Source organism: Heterocephalus glaber, unplaced genomic scaffold (assembly GCF_053883595.1).
Source record: "Heterocephalus glaber isolate CG9 unplaced genomic scaffold, H.glaber_assembly_v1.0 deba00001497, whole genome shotgun sequence".
Lineage (NCBI taxonomy): Eukaryota > Metazoa > Chordata > Mammalia > Rodentia > Bathyergidae > Heterocephalus > Heterocephalus glaber.
In genome coordinates, this window is record NW_028258320.1 from 45038648 (window position 1) to 45065145 (window position 26498).

The 26498-nt window shown below is 39.0% G+C and overlaps 1 protein-coding gene across 50 annotated transcripts in view; it reads right to left on the reverse strand.

Annotated features, from left to right (window-relative positions):
- Positions 1 to 26498, reverse strand: part of Sorbs1 (sorbin and SH3 domain containing 1) — a 227839-nt gene that overhangs the window by 109745 nt on the left and 91596 nt on the right. For all 50 annotated transcript variants that reach the window (XM_087184994.1, XM_087184975.1, XM_087184962.1 and 47 more), the window contains 2 exons: positions 4557 to 4611; positions 53 to 121 (listed from right to left, as the gene is read on the reverse strand). In XM_087184994.1, coding sequence (XP_087041120.1) covers positions 53 to 121; positions 4557 to 4566 — 79 coding nt within the window. In that variant the 5' untranslated portion in view covers positions 4567 to 4611. Of the gene's footprint in view, positions 1 to 52; positions 122 to 4556; positions 4612 to 26498 lie in introns of those variants that run through there.

Here is a 26498-nt window from a genome sequence, read left to right on the forward strand (position 1 = left end):
CTTCTGGAAATACTTTTTAGTACCAACCCAGGTTTCTCTTAAAGAACCTTACCTTTGTCTTGCCCATTGCTGCCAGGTGTCAAGCCATTCACAACGGCTCTAGAAGTACCAACATCACATTCTGAAAGAAGAACAAATAGCATGAGTCTTGCTACTACACTGCCCCAGTGTCCACTGAGTGCTGTGAGGCATGAGGTTCTGGAAATAGAGTCAAGAGACAAAGGGATCCTGCCCTTACAGTCCCTGGAGTGGCTCCATCCACCACCATCGCCACCCCATATGCACATACATCCCATTGGCTTTCCCAGGCCTATAAGGACCCCTTAAGGAAGCATGAAAGAGTTCTGAGAATGCTATACAAAAGCTATTTGGGAATGGGAAGTATGTGTAGGTGATAAAGACTTTCTTGCTTCCTTGCCTTTCTGACACTTAAAAACAACTTCCTAACTTCTTCATAATGGCATCTCCTGTCTGCCCACTCAAAGGCCAGCTCAGGTATACCCCTTTGCATCCAGAGTCCAGCTGGTTAGATAGCTGGGGCAGAAAGCTCACGTTCCTACATGTCCTCTCCATGAAGTGTCTTTAGATGCTGCTCCTCCTCACCACTCCAATTCTGGTCCTTGTACCAGTGTCCTAGGGATGGCATGGCTTCCTGACCACTCCCCCTGCCTCCTTTCAGTCTCTTCTCTACCCTCTTACCTGTACCCTTAGAGCATCTTCTAAACCCTCACCTAACTACAGCCCTCCCTGCATTAGAGCCACAGGAGATAGAAGAGGTAGAAACAAAATGGGCTCCTGCAGCATGATTCTCTAAGCCCTCTTCCTTTAGATATATTGTATTTCACCTTGGATTTGAAAATTAAAATTGAGGGATTTAATCTGAGAACTCAATCATGTAGAATACTATTTCCAAGGGGGAAAAATGTATTCCAAGTACCCAAAAGTATAGAAATGATTGTTTGGAATATAATTCTTTATAAGTAGGATGACCTGCATCTTAACAAATGACCACATTTAAATTAATAATTGCTATTCTTGATCATTAAAAACAAACCAACTCACCCACAAGCCCCAGGGGCCACCACCAGGGGGCAGAGGTTGAGCAACTCTCTCAGGAGTCAAGGCTCTGACCCTTGAAACCTTTCCAGCTGCATTTCCATCTTTTCTGAGTGTGTCAGAGATTCAGAGCCTGGGCCAGGAATACCCCCTCCCCTTTTCTAACCTTGGGGAAATCCTACACATCCTATGGCTCATCTTAAAGTTCATTTCCTTTGTATCAGTTGAGAATTCCCTGAGTTTTGCTCAGCTGTAGATAACACTGAGGCCTGCCCTACCCTGAAATAAATGGAGGAAGGCCAAGGAAAACAGGTGGGCAGGCAGACCCTGTCACCCTGGGACACATGGCCAGTATGCTTGTAGGAACTCATGACAGCAAAGAACCAACCAGCTACACAATAATCATAACTACTAAATTTTAAACATCTATTTGCCTGCATCTGAGGATTCAGGTTCAGCATTCTATAGTTAGCATCTCATTTTACCTCCAGGGAGAAGTTAGAAACTGCTATTCTAGAGAAAAGAAAACTAAGGCTCAGAAAGGAGGCCAGGCCTAATCCAGATCACTACCCTGGGGGGTGTACTGCCCCAGCTCACTGCTTATCTTCTTCTCCACAACTGGAATAAACATATTGGTTTCCTGGTTTGTTCCATATTCTATTTCCCTAGATGCTGGGCCTGAAGCCCAGTTCCAAACCCCAGTAGCACATCCGGCTGAGACTAAGCCACCCTACTGAGGCTCTTCACAATAAGCTTCTCAAAGGTTGAATGCCCAACATAAACCACATAGACAGGCCAGCTGGCTGCTGCTTGTGCCACCCTGAGCAGGGCTTCTACCCCTCCCCACCCAGTCCCTGGCTGTGACCCATTCATCATTGCATTCACCTGCAGAGGAAGGCTCATTCCCCTGGAGAGTCAAGTCTCCCCTGAGCCCTCATATCTGGAACAGGTGAAAGGACAGTGTCAGCGGGGAAGGCTAGAAATCTAAGAAGAAACCTAAGTTCCATTGCTCCACCATTTGTTCTTTACCCCTTCCTTGGTTGCCCTTGATCACATCATTTTGTTGCTGTTTACTCTCTCTTGGGCATCCTTGAGTTCTACGTCCAGCTCAGGCCCATGTTCTTCCTTTACCTTTTTCTCTTTCTAATTTACCATAACAACCAAACTGAAAGAAATTTTGAAAAGGTGTTTTAAAATCAACAAATTCAGCACTGCAAACTTAAGCCTCTGCTGAAGAATGTCTGATGTGTTCAGCAGCCTGTGTCTGCCTCCATCCTACCACACACTAGTTGGGTGATCCTGGACAGATTCAGTTGCCCCAGCTATATATTGGAGGTAATAAACCAAGCCCTCCTTTGGGATTTCCAGGAGAATGAAACAAGATCATGGAAGTAAAGCATTTTTCTCAGTGACTGCCAGCCCAGTCAAAACCTGAAATTAAAAGGAATACATTATTTTCATGCTGCAATTTCCATAAATGATGCAAGCAATTGTTTTCTTCATAGTTCCTGTCTTCCCAATGATCATTTTTAATACTGGCATAATATTCTACCAAGTAACTACAGTGCACTTACTCATTCTTCATCTTCATGGGGTAATGTTTTTGTTTCCTTCAAATTAGGCTAGAAATTCCAAAGGTGGAGGTCAATGGAGTCAGCATTTTGGAAGGCTCCTTCTAGAACCTCACCTAAGAGACACCCTGGGAAGTCCCCTGGGTACTACCACACCCTCACCCTTCTTCCAGGCCCTCCCTTCTTCCTTCTCTTACAAATGCCCTTCGGAGCAATAACATCTTAGCCTAATCCTGATAATGGTAGAGCAAGAAACTTTAGGCTGTAGGGAAAAAGTTAAAAAGGAAGTAAATAAATAAAAAGACCCAAGCCTATTTTAAATAACAAAAGCCAAAAGGCAAATAAACAGCAAAAAATTAGTTTACAAAGCAGCATTGAAGTCTACTCCTAGCCTATAGCAAACACACTAAGGAATCGGGGACAAGCCAAGTTCCTCTTTATGCAAGGAGGAATTCTGGGCTGATTAACAGCTACAACCCCAGGGATGGAGCACTCACCATGCCTTGGGCACGGCACTCAGTGCTTTAAGAGAATTGCCTCACTCAAGCCTCACAAAATTCCAACAGGCAGGCACTTCCACTACATTCATTTTACAGAGGTGAATTCAGAGAAGCGTCTACCATAGGCCCACAGCCATACAGGAAATATATGATGAAGCCAGGCCATGGCTCTGAGCTGCTCTACACAGAACCCTCCCAGCCCTACCACAAAGGGTCCTGTGCAACCCAGGATTGGCCAAAAGAGCACTGCAGGTAAATAAGCAGAAAAGGTTGTCTTTAATGTACAGAGTTCTCTGATAATATGCTTGAAATAATGCAGTATTCAAAACTCTGAATGAGATATGCACATGCTCTATTCCCACACTGGCCCAGCTGGCCCACCCGGAGGTCCCAGAACATTCCAGGGCAGGCTCAGTAGCCAAAATGGGCCTTAATCTCCAGATGGAAACTTCTCTACCTCCAATTCTTGGCTAGAATACTGACAATTAGCTGTATAATGAGCAGGGATCCTGTTGCATTATCTCTTTCCTGGCCCCTGCTCTCCACTCCAACCCAACACAAAATACTCAAAAGGAGTCATTTGTTGGGGTCTTGATTGTTATTACTCAAAGGTATAGCAAAAGGGTGAGTAAAGTGTTCTACCAGCCAGGATGAAGTGCTACATTAGTTCTCATCTTGGGGCACTTATGATCAACCTGTATACTTTTGCTGCTGTCACTCTAAGAAGTGCCACCAAGGTGTGTACATGTTTAAATTTATCAAATTGCATATTTAAAATATCTGTAGCTTATTATATGCCAATTACATCTCATTAAAAGGAAAAGAGGCTATTGTAAAGATTAGAACATAGTGCAAACAAAGTGTACATAGTACAGTTCTTGACAGATAGTAGGAGTCAGGTAAATGAGCCGAAAACCAAGACCAGACCAGAACCACAACAAGCCTTTATTGTAGGGACGATTTGCGAGACTGTCTCCAAACAAAGAAGACAGCAATATGCCCGGGACAGGGAGTGCTTCTTAGAGGAGCTGGGGTGGGGTTTGTAGGAGCAGGGGTGGGGTTGGGTGATGTAGTGGCTAGGAATTGGAGGAGCCTGTGACATCACTAGTTGCTAGGAGGTAGCACGTATCAGGTTACTCTTTTGGTGGGAAGAGGGGCATGTTGGGAAGAATGTTGTCTTTTGGCAGGTGAAGCCCTATTTTTAAGTAGGAAGCAGGGTATTATGGGAAGAAGAAGGCTGCCATTTTATGTAGCAGCCATCTTAAGGCGAGGGAAATCTAACAGTAGGTACTCAAAAAAATCATTAACAATGTAGGTGGTAATGGTGACTTAGGTCAAAGTCCTTTGGCGCTCACCAAAATGTGGGAAATTTTGGTAAAGAGGTGGTTTTATAGTTTTGCCAAGAAAGGCAGAATTTAAAATGACTTACTAGAATTCATGGTGGTAGCAGGACAAATCTTCTGCAACGGGGACTCTGAACTGCTCTGCAGAAAAACAAACCACACAATAGAATCAATGAATGGCAGGTTCAAGATAAATTCCTATGGTCAGCATTAAAAAAGTAAACACTGTAACCTTTGTTAAAAGACCCTACTGGGCATCTCTTGGTTAAACTTCTTGTTCACGCCTGCCCATGCACTTCTAGCACGTGCTCTTGGGGACATCACTAAACATCCTAGCCTCAGTTTTGTCACTCGTACTGGGTTTAGATGTTACTCCAGATCTCATCCACCTCTAATTCCACTAAACACCTCAAGTTACCTGAGCACATATGGTTTAAGAAGAGAGTAAAGGAAAGAGGAATACATATTTTAGGAGAAAGAAGACAAACTAATCATTAGAGGTTAATAATGGTAGTGAATACTCATATATAGCTAAAATACAAGGAATATTCTAAATGCTTTAAATATGTTAATTCATTTGATCCTTACAATAGGCCTATGAGGTAAACACTAATTATCATGTTAGTTCACACAGATGAGGAAACAAGGCACAAGGAGGTGAGGCAGCTTGCCTGCCTGTGTGGAGGAGTTGTTAATGGAGCCCACACAGTCTGACTCGTGGTTAAAGTTCCTTCCTGAGCACTGTGCCCCATCACCTGGAGGTGGGAACTAACCACTGATGTTCAAATGGATAACCCTGATTTAGTATTGCCTCAAACCTACATTGTACTAGCAACACCCTGGTACCTATTCAGATCTTTAAGTTATCATTTGTCCACAAAAAATGCAACCATCTAAATTATGCAATTTTATGGGTTTTGATAGATATACAGTCCTGTAACACCACTATGATCATAATATACCATATTTTCATCACCCCTAAAAAAGTTCCTCTGTGCCTCTCTATAGTCAGTCCCTGGAACCAAAGATGTGCTTTGGGATGTGTGGTGTGGTGTGGGGTGTGCATGTGCGTGTGCGTGTGTGTGTGTGTGTGTGTGTGTATGTGTCACTAGAGACTGAACCCAGCAACTCACATTTGCTAGGCAAGCATTCTACCATTGAGCTACATCCCCGGACTCTTTTTTTCCCTTTCATTTTGAGAAAGAGTCTTGCTAAATTTCCCAGGTTGACCTGAAACTTGGTGAATCTACTGCTTCAGCCTCTTGAATAGCTGGGATTACAGACATGTGCCACCACGCCCAGCTAGTACTGATCTGCTTTCTGTCAGTGTAGTCTTACTTTTCTAGTATTTTATATAAATGGCATATATATGCAATCTTTTGTGCCTTGCTTCTTTCATTTTCATAACTTTTTCAAAAAGCAGAGGGTATCTATCTGTACTTCTAGACTCTTATTCTGTTCAATTGAGTTGTCTTTTTTTTTTTTCTTAAATTCTTTTATTGGCACATTTTAGGTATACAATACATTTACATTTATCTTTGGGTGCTTGTACCTGTACATGATGTATCTTGGTTCTTATTTTTTCCCCATTTCCTGTGTGCCCTTCACCCCTAAACCCTTCCCTATTTACATATTTCGTTTCCATTTTTTTTTTTCTTTTCTCATAATCTTTCCTTTCCATTCTTTCCTTTCCCCTTCCCCTCCCACCACCCCTACCCCTTTGGACCTTTTCCAATTTCAAAGTATCATTTATTAGTTATTAATCCTTTTAGTCCTTATTTATACTCTCAGTTTCTCACACTAGAAAAACTATTTGGTATTTACACATGTGTGTCTTATTTATTTCACTTAAGAGTATGGCCTCAATATGCATCCATTTAGCTATAAATGACTCTAGTTTCTCGTTCTTTATGGCTGAGTAATACTCCAGTGTGGAGATACCTCAAAGAACTAGGGCTGGAGGTCCCATTTGACCCAGCTATTTCCCTGCTGGGTATTTTCCCAAAAGAATTAAAAGAAACATACCACAGGGATATATGTGTACCCATGTTAATTGCGGCACAATTGAGTTGTCTTTACTCAGTAACTCAGTGATTTGATTTCTACAGCTTTATATCTTTTTTGGGGGGGTACCGGGAATCAAACTCGGGTCCTTGCTCTACAGCTTTGTATCTTAAAATTGGGTAGTACAAGTCTTCCAACTTCATTCTTATCAAAAATCATTTTGACTATTTTAGGTCATTTGCATTTTTATGTGAAGTTTAAAACTGTTTTATCAATTTCTAACAACAACAACAACAACAAAAACCTGTTAGAATTGTGAATGGGATTTTGTTGACTGTATAGATTAATCTAAGGAAAACCAATATTTTAACAGTATCAAGTCTTCCAGTTCATGAGTATGGCCTATCTCTCCCTTTGTCCAAGTCTTTAATTTCTTTCCACAATCTTTCATATTAAGAAAAGTACAGATCTTGCACATACTTTGGATAATGAGATCTTACAGGACACATCTGTAGGCTACACAGCTAGAAATATGCAGAACTTTGATATTGAAATGTAGTCCAAAGACTACATTGGCATTAGTGGAGACTTATTAAAGATGCAGAAACTCAGACTCCATACCTACTGAGACAAAATCTGCACTTTAACAAGATCCCAGGTGGTCCCTTTGCCCTTGAAAGTACGCAAACCAAGGGTGCAGAGGAAATCACTGGTTCATGATTTCTGTAATAGGCATGTCAAGATAGGGTATGAAAATCTGCATAAGAAAACATGCTTTAGTTTTCTTTTTTTCACAAGTTGGTTTAAGGCACTGGTTTCCTTTCTGGGTTGCTCTGTTTACTATCATTCTTGGATTTGACAGAGTAGAATGGTAGAGATGAAAAGAAAATCATTCTAAGTCCTTCTCTGCAGCCCAAATCAGCAGCAGCTTTGCCTTTATTACTGTCAAATACACCTGAGACTATCCATAACCTTCAATCACACCCTCAGATTATTCTCTAAGCTGTGAAAACATTTGTACTTTCAGTCCAAGAACATACAACCTACTGTGTTCTGTATACCCTTGTGGTTTCTAATCCTACTTTATGAGACCTCCCAGGACTAAAAGCACTGCTGTGATACCATCAGCCAATGTTTTATTTTAAGAATAATTGTATTAACTGGGCCTGGTGTCACAGGCCTGTAATCACAACACTCTGGGAGGCTGAGACAAGAGGATCAAAAGTTTGAGCCCAATCAGGGCAACTTTGTGAGATGCTGTCTCAAAAAAAAAATTCTTTTTTTTTTAACTTAAAAAATGGGCTGGAGATGTAGCTCAGCAGGAAGGCCCTCAGTTCAATTCTCAATACTGAAAAAAAAATCTGTTTTAATACGTCAGTTTTTATTACTCAATTTTTAAACCATAACCAAAGAAATCTTTTGATTCAACTGTGAAGTTATCTTAACAGAAACCTTTTATTCCTTACATAGTTGTAAACACATCTGGATAGATTTGTTTCTTAATTTTTTAAATATCTGCTTCATAAACATTTTTCAAGGTTTCTACTGTTAGTATAGCTATCACTTTAATGGCTATATACTATTTCATTGTAATAACATTGTATAATCCATTTACCAATTATCTCTGTAGAGTTTAATTTAGCTTCATTTAAAAAAAATATAAGCACAAAGCACACAGCAACTTAGGCTGGGAAGGAATGAACAGAAATAATGGGGATTATCTTATGAACCAAACAAAATGGAAGCTTCAATTCACTCATGATAAATAATCACTGACATATATGACTAACCCTTTGCACATTTTATACTTCTCAATACTGAAACTACTTACTTCTGTCAGCCGACTCTAACTTGCAAACTGATCTAAAGTACACATGGTCAGTAACAATATTCAAAATATTCAACCATTATTTTGCCATAAATGTCCACCAAATTGAGTAGAAGACTGTAGGCACAGCACTCTCTAGAGGGCCTTTCCCTGTGGCTGTTATTAATTGCTCAGTGGCTGGATGGTGAAAGCAGGAAAATGGGTCCAGAGAGGTAGCAAGCTATTTCAATATTTTTAAAACTAGCATGACACTAGTAGATTACAATGACAACACATAGATGAGCACCAGCTCGGCACAGAAAGAACTTTTAAAGCCAGGCATAGTGTTGCATTCCTATAATTTTAGGTACTTGAGAAGCTAAAGCAGGAGCATCTCAAGTTTGAGGACACCATGGACAACTTACCAGAACCTTGTTTCAAAATTTTAAAAAACAAAGGGCTGGGGATTTAGCACAGTGGTAGAGTGCTTGCTTGGCAAGTGCAAGACCATGGATTCAATCCCCAGGAACAACAATAACAAAAAAGAACTTTTTAGCTACAGTAGTAGGTGTATGCAATCCTCTTGGTGACTAAAAATACGTGTGATTCAAAGAATCAGAGGGGAATTTAAAACAAAAAATCTATAGCAAGGGCAGCAGTGGCAGGTGCAACAAGGACAGGTACCCAGGGTCTGGTCCAATCCTCACTGCAATAGCATTAAGATCCTATTAGACTATCCCAGGGCTTGATTCTGACTCTGATTCCAACCAACTCAGCCTTCTTGAATTCCTACCCTAGTCCTACCCTAACTGCATGAATTTCCCAAGATCTTGCCAATAAATCCCTTGTCATTTGAAGTTCGCAGAGGTGGGTTTTTGTTATCTGCATTCCAAGAACCTTGACCAGTACAAGCTGGGAAGGACAGTTTTCAAAGGTTTCATCTGAAAAGGAGTTTCTTCATTCCTCTCTGCTGAAGTAAGGCTGGCCTAATCTGAATCCCAAGTGATTCAGCAATGGTTTTAACTCTGTCACCTAAAGAGCTCACAGTCAAGGCATGAGATACATTCAGAAGGCTGCACAAATCAAGCCCTGACCAGAACACTGAAAGCTCTGAAGGCTTAATTTGGTCCCTACTGCTTCTTCAGAGATAGAACAGGACATTACAATAAGATGTCAAACTAAGAATTTTAAAATCCAAGCTGCAAAGAGCTTGATTTGGTTGAGTACTGTATATGATACCACATCGATGATTCAAGCATCTAGAAATCCTCCCCAAAGAGGCCAGGCACCTTTGAGTAAAAGTCAAAGAGAACAGCGCCATCTAGTGGCAAAAACCAGACAACAGCAAGTAGACAATTATTCCATAGTGGGTTTCAGGAATTTACAGTGTCACAGCTTGGGTGGGCCAGCCAGGTTCAAGCCGCCGTTCCCCATGCCTTGGGCTGCACGGCTCTACCATGATTGGGCTGTAGGGCCTTTCCACAGCACCACTACAGGCAATTCCACTACAAGAACAAGATGTGAAATAGCCAGAGTTACTAAGAACACATGCAGATAACTGATTCTGCACAGCTTCTCCATAATTCCATGGCCCTAAAATTTTCAGTTTTGATGACAAAGAGTGAATAATCATCAAAAGTTATGCTTCCAGCTGAAATAAAGGCAAATAATAAACATGAGCTGTCTACTAAGAAAGGAAACAAAGTCCTTATGTAGAGAGTTTGCGGATATGTGACTAGGGAGAACGTGAATTTGTCTGTAAAAACGAAGACTAAGGTCTAGCAAAGATTCTTGGAAGAGGATGATGGTACACAGCACACTCCATCTACTCCTATGCAATGCAGGGTTTTGCTCCACACATCTTCCCTGTCCTCAGTGCTAGATTATACATTCCTGGAAGTGAAGGACTGTGTCCATCCTCAGGACTGAGAATGCAGTGAGTAAGTACCCAGTCACAGATTTTGTCCTTGTCCCTATTTGGCCTTGAGAACCTAATTTTGGAGTCTTAGCTTCAAAATAACTAAGACTCTCCATAACTCCACTGTAACAGTTTAGAAAGGAGCCAGCTCCTGACTCAGTCAAAACCCGTTATACTCTATCTTTGAAATCTAATCTAGGACTTGATCTTATATATTTGTGCTACTTCCAATGGCTTGAAAAGAACAGAAACAGCTCACAAAGACCTAAAATAATGTTCAGCCTTACTTCTTTGTACTTTGCTGATCTACATTTCCCCAATTTTTCAAAACCTCCTTCTCTTCTCAAGCTCTATTAATGTCCTTTCTTTTCAAATGCATTCTCTACATTATTGGAGGGGGTGCAGATGCTCTTCATAAAGCCAGAAAGGATAAACACTGAGTCGCTGACACTTCCTTTCAAGGGGAAGAAACTAGGATAAACTTGACCCTGACATTAACTTCTGTCAGGAATCCCATGACATGGCTGAGAGCTCAGAACTCAACAGGCTAAAGGTTTCTGTAAAAAGACCAATGTTGCTGGAGAGGGAGCAATAGAAAAACACATCAGAAAGGCCATTCCTCACATCCTCTAATTTCCCCCTGGAGTTCCTCCAACTCAGTTTCCATTCTACCAATTATCTGAAACAGCCTTCGGAAAGGTTTCCAGTACATACACATGGCCAAGTCCAACAGTTTTTGTACTAGTCAAGGCCTCACTGATCTACTCACTGCATTTAAAACATTTAACTCCTTCTTCCTTCCCACAAATACTTCCTGGTTCTGATTCCTAAGTGTCACTGTGAACGGATTTACACTGGACCATGGTAAGCCTCCTTTTAAAAAGAGATCTCTGCACTTCTTCTAGGAGCTTAAGAGCCAAAGAGTAATGAGCTGGTCTTCAGTCCTTTCCAAGTGCATGCTCACTTCCTTGTGGTTTTAAACTGGCATATCAGAACCTGAAAGATCCATTCAGGTTCCCTATCTTTCGGCAGTTTTCCAACTAGATTGGAAGGAGATTCCATGAACTTCCTCAGGCCACTGGCTAGGCACCCATCCAACCACCCACTCCCCAGTTCTTGCCTCAAGCAGGGCAACTGTACTTTTATGGATTTCATTCATTTATACTTCCTGAGCTTTCCTTGGATGAATGAATTCTATGGCAAGAAAGAAGAGTGGGAGAAAGAGAACAAAAAGAAACCAGAAATCCAATCCACCTCATCTGGATGCAAAACGTGAGGCTTGGAAGGAAAAAAAAAATGGCTCTTTTCTTGAACTGACCCTGCCAGTTACTACTAATTTCTACACACTTCCCTCCAATCCCTTCCATTTCCTCAGGACAGCCTTTAACCTCTAATATTGGATTCCAGGTGAGAATAAGCCCTCCAAAGTGAAACTGCCCCCTTTAGAGCCTTTCAATGGCACCCATCCAAAGTCCAGGCAATTATCCACAAAGCCTGGCTAAGTCCATTACTTATCTCTCTCCATCCTGCCTGCTGGTCATCCCTAATACGCAAAGCCCACCAATGAGCACTTGGCTGGCAGGGCAGACCTTTGGTCATCTCCTACCCTAACATCTCACACAGTATTTCACTTACAACAAGCCCTCACTTATGTTGGTGAATGAAGGTCTGTTCTTCAAGCATGTGAGTACATTGCTTTCCCCTCTTCCCTTGCCATCATCCTCTACCCCTACACCTATCTTCCACATCTTCCATCTCTGTGATCCGTACAACCTCCCATCTACCATTCTGTTTATCATCTCACTCCTAGAATACAATCACAGCCTAATAAGCCTCACAATCACCCTATGTCCTACACACGGGTATGTTTTTGGGTTTTGGTGGTGGTGGTGGTGGTAGGGGGGTTTTGTTTGTTTGTTTCTTTTTGTTTTCTTTTGAGATAGGGTCTTGCTATGTAGTTCAGGCTGGACTTAAACTCACTCCAATACTTCTGCCTCAGCCCCCCAAGTGCTAGGATTACAGTTGTGAGCCACCATGCCTGGATGCCATAAAAGAGCAATGAAAGAGTTCCTGTTTCAAATTTCAATGGGAGGGCCAGGGATTTAGTTCAGTGGTTCCGCCTCCTGCCTCGAAAGCACAAGGACCTGAGTTCGATCCCCAGTACCAAAAAAAAAAAATTTCAATGGGAAAAAAATCCACAGTGCTCCTCTAAAGCTCAGAGGGGTTGGCTGGGCAGCATGGACAAAGCGGGGAAAAGGCAGTAAAAGCTCCTAGGGAAAAATACTGTCTAAAACACAGTCCTGATAATACTATTCAAACACTTCTTTAGCACCTACTTTACACCTAGACCAGTGGTTGGCCCAGAGGAGACCAAAAGGATCAGACTTAATTGCTGTCTTTGAGGCCATCACAAGGTTGTAAGATGAGACATATCTCATCTAAATATGATACAATCAGGTAACTCTTTTGCTAGCAATCTGAACTACAATGGCAGTGTAGTAAAAAGGGAATACATTTTGCATGAGAGAGAATCAGGGAATTAATAAATATGAAAAATTTCAAGTGTTCAATGACATACCTTCTAAAATTACCTCAGATGTCAAACACTTAGAAACACTGATATCGAAAAATCCAAGACCAAATTCCTTAATATGCCATAAGGTCCTGAAAGATCACATTTCAATTACTTTTCCAGTCTTCTTTCTCCCATATGTACTCCACAAGATCTAAATTCCATGGGTACTATACTTGTCACTCCTACTGAATTCTGACAATATTTCCCATCTCCAAGCCTTGAATTTTATTGATGCTTCCCACTAATGCCCTTCCCCTCATGTCTCCAAACTCTAAAGTCAATTCCAATACCTAGTAAACTGACCCAACAAAAACTAAAGAGTTTTATTTCCATCTAACTTTGAGGTCAATCTTTAGAAAAGTCATGGAGATAAGGAACTCATTTTAATAAGACCTATTTATGATCCCAGAATTCAAAAATCCCAAGCTCCCACTAAAATCCTCACATTCTCATTCCAGACCAATGCCAGAGAAGGGTCAGATTCAGAGCTGGAACTACTAATAAATCTGCAGTCTTTTTTTTTTTTTTTAACCTTTCATACTTAAGTGAAGCCTTTAAAGAAACAAAGTTGATTTCTGCCCACAAAACTGCTAATAAGAAGAATGTAGCCCATAAATAGTTTCAAGTTTTATAAATGCAATATTATTTGTGCTTCAAACAATACAATTCAGGAAATAATTTGGAACCACTTATTACACTGTCTATATATTAAAATGCATGGCTTGCAGAAAATAGAAAGAGTCTGTATCTTTACTTTAAGATGTAGTCATATTAACTTCCAAGAAAAAATAAAAAGCATGAAGAAATCACTCTCAGAAGAGAAAATGCAAACAACAAACAAATCTAAATAGAACATCACTTAACTTGATTAGTCTTTTTTAAAAGATTAAAATAATGACTAGCCTTTTTTTCTACTTCTTAAAATTAGTCCACAAATATTTTAAAAATGAATACTCCTGGGTAAATACAAAGATACTGGGGTTTTTTTCATACACAGTCAATGACACTATAAATTGTTACACTATTTTCAACAATATGCACCAAGAGCTATGCACCTTCTCTCTTCTGTGCTTTAGGAGAATCTAGTCTAAAGAAAGTATAACATGACAATAAAGCTATATATACAGAGACATTTTCCACAGCTCTATCGAAAATAATTTAAACATCCTGGTGTTAATCAACAGGGGAACCAATTAGCAGCCCACATAGCCACTGGGTAAACTGCTGAACGGTTACCGGTGTACTGGTTATATACACTCCACAACATGGGAGAAGTCTCCTATCAAAAGATTAGGTGAAGACAGCAGGGTATAGGTCTATGTGGCATTTGCAATTATAATTATGTAAAAGCAAACAAATGCAAATACGCCCAAATTCTAGTAGTAACTGTTAGCTGGAATTATAAGCAACTTCTGTTATTTCTATTTTCCAGACTATTTATAATGGAGTTATAAAGGTTGAGTATCCCCTATCTGAAATGTTTAGGACCAGAAAGATTTCAGATCTTTTTGGATTTTGTAATATTTGCGTATAAATAATGAGGCATCTTAGGGACGGGGCCCAAAATAAATAGGAAACTCATTTTATGTTTCATATACACCTTATACACATAGCCTAAAGGTAATTTTATACAATATTTTTAGTGTGCCTGCATGTCATATGAGGTCGTGTGAAATTTTCTACTTATAGTGTCATACTGGAACTCAAAAAGTTTCATATTTTGGAACATTTCCTATTTTGGATTTTCAGATTAGGGATGTTTTCAACCTATAGTACACTTCTTTTTTAATGAAAAGTAGTTGTTCTCTAGTTCATACTTAGCATCTGATATACAACTGTGATCTTTCGAACTTTCAAGAGAAAGTTCTAGAAAACAATCCTAAAAATGCCACAATCTTGTCCATTCGATGATGGCAGCTCCACATGATCCAATTTTTCATTGGACTAACTGACCCCAAATGTAGACTTCCAAAATTAATCACAGTGGTTGCTTTTGTTTAATAAAGCCAAACTATTCTCATGCAGTTCCTTATGAGGACAAGGCAGGAAATAAAATGACTCAAATGTTCAGCCACATTTCCTAAAGAAGCAATTATAACAAAACATCTTATTTACAAAGTCTTAAGCAGGGCTTCCAGGCACCAACATAAATAGTACCTCCATTGCTCCCATAGCTTCTTCCCTGTTAATTCTCTTCTCCTTACTGGACCCCATGGCATTCCAGAGCCCCAAGCTCCTTGTCTTTATATGTGCAACTCTGGGCACACAAAGTTTCTTAGGCATTGTTAACCAAAACAAGTCCTAAATGTGAAAACTGGCCCATTTCTGTTTCCCAAATATGGCCCTGTCTACTGAATCAAAACAAAGCTGTCTAATTACAACATCCAGTATATTTGGAACCTTCCACTTAGACAATCTAGATAATTCAAAATAGGGCAGGTTCCCAAATTCATTTGATAAAAGCAAAACATCTTAGCTCTGTATAAATTATAAACCCATAAGCTCAAAATAAAAGCAAGTCCAGGATAGAGACACCAGGCTTCTTCTGAAGGGGTGACTAATGTTTACCTGTGGAGCAAACACGAATAAAAACATCTTGAGTTCCAGGGGAGTCACAGGCTATAATGCCGTAAATGAGACAAAGAAGCACTGTGTGTGACTGAAAAGCAAATCTAAACATGCTTTTAGAGCTTAAGAACAGGGGAGAAGGGCAGGCTGGACATAGCAGGAGAAGTGTCCCCTCTCACAGACAATCCACACATAGTTCCTGCTCCACTTTTCTTTTAAGCCACAAAATTCCTAAGGCTACTTATTCACCACATCCTATATCATACAGACATCTGCAGTACAGGCCCATATCATGCTCAGGAATGAGGGAACAGCGGGTCCATTCAGTAAAAAGACTGAGTCTTTTGCAAATACATAGCTTAAATACTTCAATTCCTAATACTGACTTAATCAAAAACTGCTTGTTTTCCTTAAGGTTTAAAATTTTACTAAGAGTATACTAACCTACCCAAAAGTCAATACGAAACACTGAAAACATTCTCTTCTCTGAGAAAACCTCTCTTCTAAGTGGTGTTTCTTTAATAACTGAGGTGGAATACATACACACAGGCCTGGACTCAGTATGCTCTGAACTTGGACTCTGTAAGCCAAGGATCATTAGTGCTAACTATAATAAGCCTGAGACTTTGGCTTCCATTATTCACAGCAGTACACTAGTACTGTGCATTCCTCCAATCCATTATTTTGCATTAATTTTAGGCAATTTTTAATATATCCCATATAAAAGCTACATCAAAGTATTTGAGAATACAGTGCAAATTTCTGAAATGGGTTTTCTTCAAACTAAAACCACTGAAACATTTAATATAGTAACAAGCTCACAGCAAATATTCAATGAGAGCATTTTGTTTTAATCTATGTTGTATCTCAGGTCAGACTACCTAGAAGTAAGTTGGCATCTAATATACATTTTATGTATTACTATAGAAAAAATTAGTGTATGTGTTTATACACACATGCAAATTTTATCTATACTGCAGGCAGAGGAGGACCGTGGCTCAGTTGGGGTCTGCCATACCCTTCTTACTTAACTGCCACATATGCTTGCTGGCTGCTGGAAAACAGTAGCAAGCCAGGATCAGAAGAACTGGATTTGAGTACAAACTTGGCCAGGGATATGCAAATTGGGAAGGCCCTTATTCTGACAGCCTTGGTTTACTCATCCATAAAAGGGAATTAATATCTAATTTAACAAGTTGCTTTTAATATTAAATTTTAAAGGGCTGGGGATTTAGTTCAGTGGTGCTGCCACCTGCCTCACAAGCACAAGGTCCTGAGTTCCATCTCTGGTACAAAAAAAAAAAATTACATTTTAAAAACATACAAAGCGGCATAGTTTGTAACACCTGAAATTTGGAAACAGCCCAAGTGCCCATCAACTGAAAACTGGATAAAGAAAATGTGGGGTTTTTTATAAAATGGAGTACTGCTCAGCCATAAAGAATGACAAACTAGAGACATTTATAGCTAAATGGATGCATATTGAGGCCATACTCTTAAGTAAAATAAATAGATCACACGTGTAAATACTGAATAGTTTCTCTAGTGTGAGAAACTGAAAGTGTAAATAAGGATTAAAATGATTAAAATGAATAATTGACAATTTGAAATAGGAAGAAATGGTCCAAAGGGGTAGGGGAAGTGGGAGGGGAAGGGGAGAGGAAAGAAGGGAAAGGAAAAATTATGAGAAAAGGAAAAAATGGAAACAAAGTCTTTGTAAATAGGGAAGGGAGGAGGGGGTGAAGGGAGGACAGGGAATGGGAAAAAAATAAGAACAAAGATACATTGTGTACAGGTACAAGTACCCAATGATAAATGTAAATGTACTGTATACCTAAAATGTACCAATAAAAGAATTTAAGGAAAAAAAAAGAAAAAACATATAAGACATTGTAAATTGTGTTTTAAATAGAAAAGTACTCTAGAAAAGAAGGTGCTATTCCTTTTTATCCTTTCTTTATTGTTTTAACAGACTGATGAGTAAAATATCTGTTTAACTGATCATAAGGTTGATGTTACCTGTACCAAAAATCAGAATTTACACACTGTAGTATGATTCAAACCCAGAAATCAGTCTCCAGCTCTAAATGAAAAGTGCTCTTAGTAAAGACATTGTTTTAAAGATTTCAGAGTTGGACTAGGGATTTTAGCTCAGTGGTTCTGCCACCTGCCCCACAAGCACGAGGACCCGAGTTCAATCCCTGGTACCAAAAAAAAAAAAAAAAAAAAGATTTCAGAGTTGCTATCTCTTAAGGGTCAAGTCTCAAGGACAAAACCAGCATGATGGACACAATGCTTACCCATGCAAAGGCTCTGTGCTCACACTACAAGACAGACATATGAAATATCTCTTTATTCCTAAAAAACACCATGAACCAGCCAATTTACATTTCTGGTCCTCAAAATCTCTAGTAAGATTTACATACTCACTCTGCAAATGGAAAAACTGAGCCTCAATAAAAATCAGAAGATGTGTTGAGAAGTCCAGCAGAAGCAAGTGGAAAAGCTACAAGACAGATCCTGGCTATGGCTCCACCATGCAGCTCCACCCCACGTCACAAAATAGTTCCTGCCTGAAGCAAGATGCTCCTATACAAAGACTGCTCAGAGAACACAAAGATCTCAAAAAAGACAAGTGGATCTGGGGCTAGGGATTTAGCTCAGTGGCACCACACCTGCCTTGCAAGCACAAGGTCCTCAGTTTGACCTCTGGAAAAAAAAAAAAACAAGTGGATCATCTTAAGGATTTTTATCCAGCTGTGGTAATAAGATATTCATATTTATCAACCCATATAAAAGATGCCCCTACCTCAGAGACCATATATTTTAGCTGGGGAGAGAAGATGTACCTTGAAACCAAGATGAATTACAACAAACAGCATGCAAGAATATATAAGGGCTGCCCTCTCCTACAGGAATGTTCTAAATAAAAGAATGCCAAGCTTCAAGACTTATAGGGGAAAGACAGGGCACATGCTAACCAAACCATTCTCTTCTGAATGGTTAAAATAACCCTGTAGTTTCTTTACAAAATTTTCCAACACACTGTTGGAAGCAACAACGTGCACCAACACCTCTCTACACACACATAGCTTTTTAATAAGTGTAGAGAGAAACTCTAGATTAAATATAACTTGGATTGAAGTTGTTGCTGTGCCACTTACTAGATGCATGATCTGCAATTAACCTTGCTAGGCCTCAGTCTCTCATCTATAAAATGGGAATAATGGCAGCCATCAGTCTTATAGTGTCACAGTGAGGATTAAAAGAGATCAAGCACACTCCAGGGCCTATTCCAGTGTTAGGAAGTTTTCGATAAATTTTAGCTACTTTCAGCATGATTATCATCATCAATAGCATCCAAGGAGGCTCAAAACTACTTTCTCCACAGCTGATTTCTCTGAGTAGCAGCAGATGTTCTTTTTCAACTGCAAGAAGGCTAGTTTTTTCAAGGTAATTAAAAGAACAGTCTCAGCAGCTAGAGTGTAGCTGTGTTAAAGCATAATGAAAGAACAGTCTCAATCAGCACTCCATTCAAGAACTCACAGATGGGCCAGGGATTTAGCTAGGTGGTTTTGCTGCCTGCTGCACAAGCGCAAGGACTCAAGTTCGATTCCCAGTACAAAAAAAAAGAACTTACAGAACCTGCTTCTTCTCTTTCTTACAAGGTAACATGGCCTGCTTTCCTCAACAGCACAATCCCTTCTGTAAGCAAACTTCCTATAAGAAGCAAAGAAAATGGGCTACTCTTTGCCCCCAAGAGTTTATTCTCATTGATGTTATGTCATTTGATGAACAGATAAATCTTTCTATCTTCCATGTCTTCTGCTACTAACAAGCTGTTCTTCTCACAAAGCACCTAAGAGTTCCCAAATAGGTAGTGGCTAGCACACAGCACAGAATAGAACAGCCCAGTCCATGGAAAGAAGATCCTAAAGAGCATATGAAATTATACTCGGTAGATGCTATACACGAACCGTAAATCAGGCCATAGAACCCAAGTTAACTTCTGTAGGAGAGAAGTTTCCTAATTCAAGATTCAAGCTGGCTGAGGCATGCAGAATGTGCTATAGAGTTAGAGGTCCTGGGGCAGGGAAATGGTATGGGGAGACTGTGGCCTGAGGTCAGGTCACGAGAGGGCATTGAGGTCCAGTGGTTTTTATGAGACATACACAAATCCTTCAACCATACATACCCTTTCTGTCCAGGAAAGAGGATCCCAGCAACTGGGCTCAGAAAAGCTCCATGGAAGCCCTGATTACAGCAACTACAGGTGACAATTTCTACATTTGTCTTTCTTGCTTATTTGGAGTAAAACCTGCTGCTCAGAGGATTTGATCTTCTGTGCACACTTCCTAAATCTCATTCTGCCCACAGCAAAGCTCTTTTTCTGCCCAACTACTTTGGTGGCTGACAAGATATAATTATCAGAAAATAAAAGCTGTCAAAAGTCCTTTAGAACTCTAAAAAGCTTACTAACTAAATAGAGAAACTACAATATCAACCACTAAAATAAAATAAAAGTTGACAGAGTTAGAGATGTTTAAGGGATCATTTCTAGGCTAATAAAGAGAATGGCTAAAGAGAATGGTCCTTAACTCCAAATGACCTTGTCTTCACATTCACAACTTATATAAATGTAACATGTTAGAAGAAAAGAACTATATCTGTTCTAGTTAGTGTAGGATGCCGTCAGCAGGGGTAGGGGATTGAGATCTTCTTTAAGAGAATAATTAAATCCTTTACACCAACTCTAATACGTACTTCACAGGGACTCTGATGGTGCAGTAAACTTCAGTTCCCCACATGCAAAACAGGGATAAAACAGCATTAATTTCTCTATTGCAAGGATGAACAGTGCCGTCTGCCATGAAGCACAATGCCTGGCACTCAGAAAGAACTCAGTAAACGGTTGACATAATTAGTTTATTTCCTACTTGTCATATTCTAACTCAAGAGTCCAATGTGGGTGGAAATCCAAGTTAATAAAAGGTTCCCATTAGTCATTGTTTTACTAAAATAATAATTTACTAGATGCTGCATAAGGAGGCAAGGGCATGGCCAGGAATGAGAGCTTTTTGTCTTGGGAAGAGAAAATTCAACATAAACTTTGCGGTGACAGAAATTTGTAAGTTACAAGACAGCAGTGCCTTGGCCATCTGCAACACATATTGACCTTTGAGTTTAATAAGAAGAAAGGAAGGAGAGGGGAAAGGGGCAAGGGGGGAAGGGGGAAGGAGAGAAGAAAGAAGGCAGGCAGGCAAGGAGGCAAGCAATGCAAAGCAATGTGATTTGTCTTTAACAAGTCCCATGTGTCAGCCAGGCACAGTGCCACAGTGGCACACACCTATAATCTCAGCACTTGGGAAACTGAGGAGAGGATTGTGAGTTCAAAGCCAACCTGAACTATCTAGCAAGACCTGTCTCAAAATTAAAAACAAAATAAAACAAAACAAAAACATAACAACAAAAGGTTTCATGTGGCCAAAAACCTCAGAGCCTCATATATTTTCAGTTTCCAAGTACATGAGCCTTAAAGACAGGATCAATCCACTGAAATAATAAAATACAACCACCAGGCACACATCTTCCTTGAAACAGTAAGAGCGCTTACCCTGCCAAGTACTTCCTACAGGACAAAGGGGAGCCAAATCAGCCCTGGAAGTTAGTTACTTTGTCTATGGTCTTGCTCTGCTTTGTAGATGTTGAGCACCCTGAAGACATGCATCTGTGTTTGCCTGTATAATGTTTCTTGCAGCAGGTAGTGAAACCAGTGAGCTAAACCCCCGGCCCTGTATAATGTTTCTTAAGTCAGAGGGCACTAAAATATTTCTCTAAATTGTTTTTAAAAGTTCCTCATGGCATTCCCTTCTCCTCCAAAAGAATTTTACAATGGAAGTAGTGAAATAAAACCTAAGATTTCATTACATTTGTGTAAATCCAAATATCTCTGAAATTAAAAACTCATACATAAAGCTATATTAGGAAAAAAATGACATTTCTTTTTGAAAAAAGAAATTAATTTAAGGCAAGTCCACAATCAAATGCTCATGAGTGTTTCTGAATTCATTAATTCATTCAATAAAAGTTTACTAACTGTATGGAATTGACTAATTGCTTTCACCACTGAAATTTGTAGGATATCTTGCCTATCTGGAAATCAAACCTTCAAAATGTCTGAGAGATTTTTTTAAAAGTCTGTTGTCTATAGGAAAGGGTAAAGGCTCCTTACAAGAATCCCCATCCCTTCTTTTCATAGGTATACAACAAAAATCCTTTGGAAAAATGTAACTTTAGAACTCCTGGGTTGGTTCTCATTCTGCTTAATAGGAACTATAGTATTAGTGGAGTTTGGTGAATATGTCACACTTCTGGAGGAAATTCAGCTCAAGAAGCATATCACTGTAGACTTTCTCCCTATCTGTTTAATAATAAAAATGCCAAAATAAGTTTTTCTTCTTTAAAAATGTAAAGTCTATTATACATTTTGGTCCTTGTTTCCACTTTCCTTTTCTTACACCAGAGAAACAATGTGGTATTAAATGTATAACAGATATTGAGAAATAGGAAGAAAATGTTCAAATGAGAAAGGGAATAAGGGAGGGGGGAGGGGGAAATGAAAGAAGGAACAGGAAAAAAAGAATGAATAGAGGGAAAAAGGAAACACAGGTTTTGTAAGTAAGGAAGCGCAGAGGGATTGGGAGGGGGGAAGGGAAAAAAGTTCTTCAAAAAAGTTCATCAAGATATATCATGTACAGGTACAAATTCCCTATGATGAATGTTATCATTATATATATATCTAAAATGTACCAATAAATGTTTTGCTTTAAAAAATGTAGTCTAAGTAAATATCCTAGATCTTAAGGGAGAAAAATTACAATGTTCTTTAAGTTTTTACTAAAAACAGAAAAGAAAACTACATGAACTCTCAGAATGTTAATGAAACATTTCAAATTCCCATCTGCTAATGTAACAACTCTAAAAAGTAATTGAAAACAAAAACTAATCAGCAAACTCAAATGCAGAGAATCAGGTATACCAGGCCTTGGGTAGCATAATATCCAGGATGACTACATAAGTTTGCCAACAAGCTTGCTAAATTGCTGTAGCAATTTAGGGTCAGAAAATCCCAGTGACTCCCCATATTGCATGTATGTGTGATTTCAAATACATTCCTAGTTCTTGCTGGTTGTATCAAAGTTCAAAGAGAAGGGAAAGTAGCATAGGGAGGCTCAGAACTGTGCCCTAGATGCTGACCCCATGAGTAATGGTGGGAAAGGCCTTTTCTTGGAGTCACCCAGGAGTCAGCATTTATTCATTTAATATGAAAAAGTGCTGCATCCTGCCAAGGGGGAACCCCTTCCTTGGCCACTCAGCTTAGCAACCTCATTAAATTCAGAGTGAAGCCAGCTGCCAGGAAGGCAAAGTGCAGCTCAGCCATGGCTCTGGAAATTCCTAGCTAAGAAAATAAATTGAGTGCCAGGGTCATGGGAACTCATAGATCACTGTGCTGGAAGAGAGATTTCAGGCAACTGTCAGAAAGATAAGGAAATTATCCTTGAGTATTGCTCTTCCAATCTAAAGTCTTTCTTGTAGGACCCAGGCTGCCAAGGAGCTAAAAAACAAAAACACTGCCCCGCCAAAAAATAAAATGTGGTTTCTCTGCAGGATGTGTTGGGTTCACAATCCAGTCCCCTCCACCCCATTGCCAACAGAAAGGGTCAACAGATGGAGAAGATAAGGCAGAGAGACAGGGAGTCCCCAAGGACAAGCAAAACAGTGGATGGAAAGTAGACCAGTACTTCCCAGCCCACACCCTAATTCAACAGAGAAAAGATCAATTCTCCCCAAGCATCATTACAATTAGACAGATATGAATACATGTAAAATTATACACTAAATAGAGGTTAAAAGGTTTTATTTAAATCTGAAGTTTACACAAATAGCATTAATATATTTAAACATAGATATATAAAGCTGTTTTTGGGTTTTTTTGGTAACCTTGGGATCAAACTGTGTGAGGCAGGCAGAACCACTGAGCTAAATCCCGGGCTGTAAAGCTATTTTTAAAGACAAAGAGATTTTTTGATAATCAAAATGATTGCTATTCTCATGTCCTGATTTTTTCCTTCCCTAAAGATAACTGTAACTTAAATACCTTTATACATGGTATGGCCAGACTCAAATTGTCCTCTTTCACTTTGATTTCATTACTTTAAATGCCAAAAATACTGTTCCATGTAAGTATGTGGCTGAAAGACTCTAATAAAGTTATCATTGTCTTTTTACAGAGAATTGGATATTGGCTTTACTTTTACCACAAAATAAAGAAGGGTCTCTCCATCCCTTCTTTTCCAAATGTAGCAATTTCCTCCAAATTGACTGTTTTGTAAATTTACAAAGGGGCTAACAATGCTTTTCTCAAATATAAGTTTTCTTCTTAGGGATATTGAAAAAGTATTTAAAATTGCTGCTTGCAGTTTAAAATTGCTGCTTGCAGAACTAGGGAATTCAGCAAAACAGCAGGAGCATTTTTTCAAGTATTCTCATGTGTGCCTTCACACTAAATTCTTAACTTGCATGTCAAAACCTGACTTTATTGTACAAATTGAAGACACTGTTTATAATGCCTTTAAGTCTCAAATCTAATTCCTGTATTGGTAAAACTAAGAACCCAAAATAAGTCAGCTCTGCTCTTAAATTTTCATTATAAATTTGACTCAAGTGGATTTAAAAACATATTCAATTCAGAGAAAAACTTGATCTTTGCAAAATGTTCTCACTGTTTCAGAATCTCAGAAAGCTGCTGCTATACACTGATTGCTTGGGGAATCACTGGTTTAAAATGTAGATTACAGGTTCTGCTCCCAGATATGTTGATTCAGAAGTTCTATGGGGGAGCCGGGATTTAGCTCAGTGGTTCCACCACCTGCCTCAAGAGAGCAAGGTCCTGAGGTTGATCCCCAGTACCAAAAAAAACCCAGAAGTTCTATGGGGGCCTAGAATCTACATTTCTGACAGATGTAGTTTTATGGCTATACTTTGAGAAACACTGGCATTGTAACAAAGTTCCTGCTATATCAAGAATTAAACGGCCATGTTCAATTCCAACTCATCATAAAAAGCTGGAAATGCTTACAAACTTGTTCCATCAATTTAAGGAAACAGATAATTTATAATTTGTACTGACAGTGTCAGAATTTCATTTAAGCAGAGAAACATTTTTCTTTTTTTTTCCTGCAAAATGTTCACAGTGAATAAAAATAATGTGTGAATGTAATTCCACTTGCAGGGCCTGCCAGTCATGACTGCTGTCCCATCTGCCCACAGTCTGGCGCAGGGTTTCCATAAGAGAAATTTACTAGGAGTATGTTCATCTATTAAATATGTTTAACCTAGATGCTTGGGAAAGTAAAGAAGTCAAATGGACACTAAATTTAAGGCCATTTCATATCATAATCTATAAAAATTACTAAACCTTAAAATACTGATTCCTTCTCATAAGCAAATGTCTATTTTTTAATTAGATAGGTTTTGATTTCTAGTACCCCACTTTATTCAATTATATTATTATAAGGGAAAAGTCTTCATTTTGCATCAAATTCTTAAACTCCAAACTTCTCAATGTGTTTTCATTAAATACAGTTCTGTTAATTGTTCAGCAACAGAAAAGTTTCTTATTTGAAAAAAAAAAAGCTGAGAAAGCAAATAAAACCAAATAAATTCAAAAGTTCAACATTTAACTTTCTTCTTCAAGGATCTCTTTTTGTCTCAAGAGTATAACTTTTTAGGGCTGGGGATTTAGCTCAGTGGCACCGCGCCTGCCTTGAAAGCCCAAGGTCCTGAGTTCTATTCCCAGTACTAAAAAAAAAAAAAATGAGTATAGCTTTTTAAAAAATTTTAACAGGTTTTATTTTTTAAAGTATTGTTCAATCTATAAAAGAAATAAGCACAAAACTAAACATTTGAAAATTAAAATAAAAGACCCATAATGTCATACCCTAACACAACTTCATATGCTTCTGCTGAGTTTTCCTGTCATCTTTCTCTATAATATCCAGTTACACACAATGCATACATAGCATTGCCTCATAAATATCTTCCCACTTGCTGCAAAAGGTTTGAAATAACATTTTAATTCTATATGTTTTCTGTATAAAAATAATTTCCCAGGCTTTAGAAATACCCAGGATAAACTTTCCACAAACACCACTCATATATACCCTGGTGAATCTGCTTCTGATCAAGATAATTGCAAAGTATTATATGGAGTATTATGCTACTCTGCAACATGTAAACTGTTTGTCTTTGGGGTGGAGATGGTGTATTCTCAACTGCTGTTTCTCATTTCTTTTGAAGTATCCAAATCTGATATATTTTATTTATTACTAGGGGGGAAAAAACCTCCTATTGTTATCATCATGTAGAGCCCCTGCCAGTGCTAAGCACATTTCAAAGAATATCTCATTTAATTCTAAGAACCTTTTGATGTAAGTATTGTCACCACCAATTTAGAAAGGAGGCAGAGTATCTGTGACTTCTCCAAGGTCACACGACCAGTAAGTGATAAACTTGTCAGGTAAACCCAATCTATCTGATTTTAAGTTCCAGGTCTCTTAAGACTATCCTCATATTATAAAGCTGTGCCTTGCACTTAATTCATCTTCTTTCTACCCACATTCATTTTAAAACATCTGTCCATCACACTTGCTGTATGGTTATTCAAAGCATATGCTTTAAAAATCATTCAACAAATTCACCCAGTGTTTACGAGGTGCCTGCTTGGTGCCACATATTGTGCTCAGCCTTATCAAATTGGCCTTAAAAGGTTTATGATCCAAGGCATAGAGGGTGCTTAAAAGCAACACAGTGACTTTAAAGAAAAAAAAAACATGTGAAGCCTGGACATTATCCATTACTGGCTGTTGAAACTGACAGAGAACAGAAGCCCGTACTGAGGCTCATGAGCACAGATTAGTAACCCCTTCCATCCAAGAAAGAAACTGAGGCTATTGTACATTGGTCACTATGAGCCTTTCACGGCCCAAATTCCAAAATGAATTCTTTGGCTCAGCAAATACAGATATTACAAGTGAAACACATTTTGGGAAATTAGGAGAGAAATTTTAAAAATCTTTTCATTGTCATACCATTAG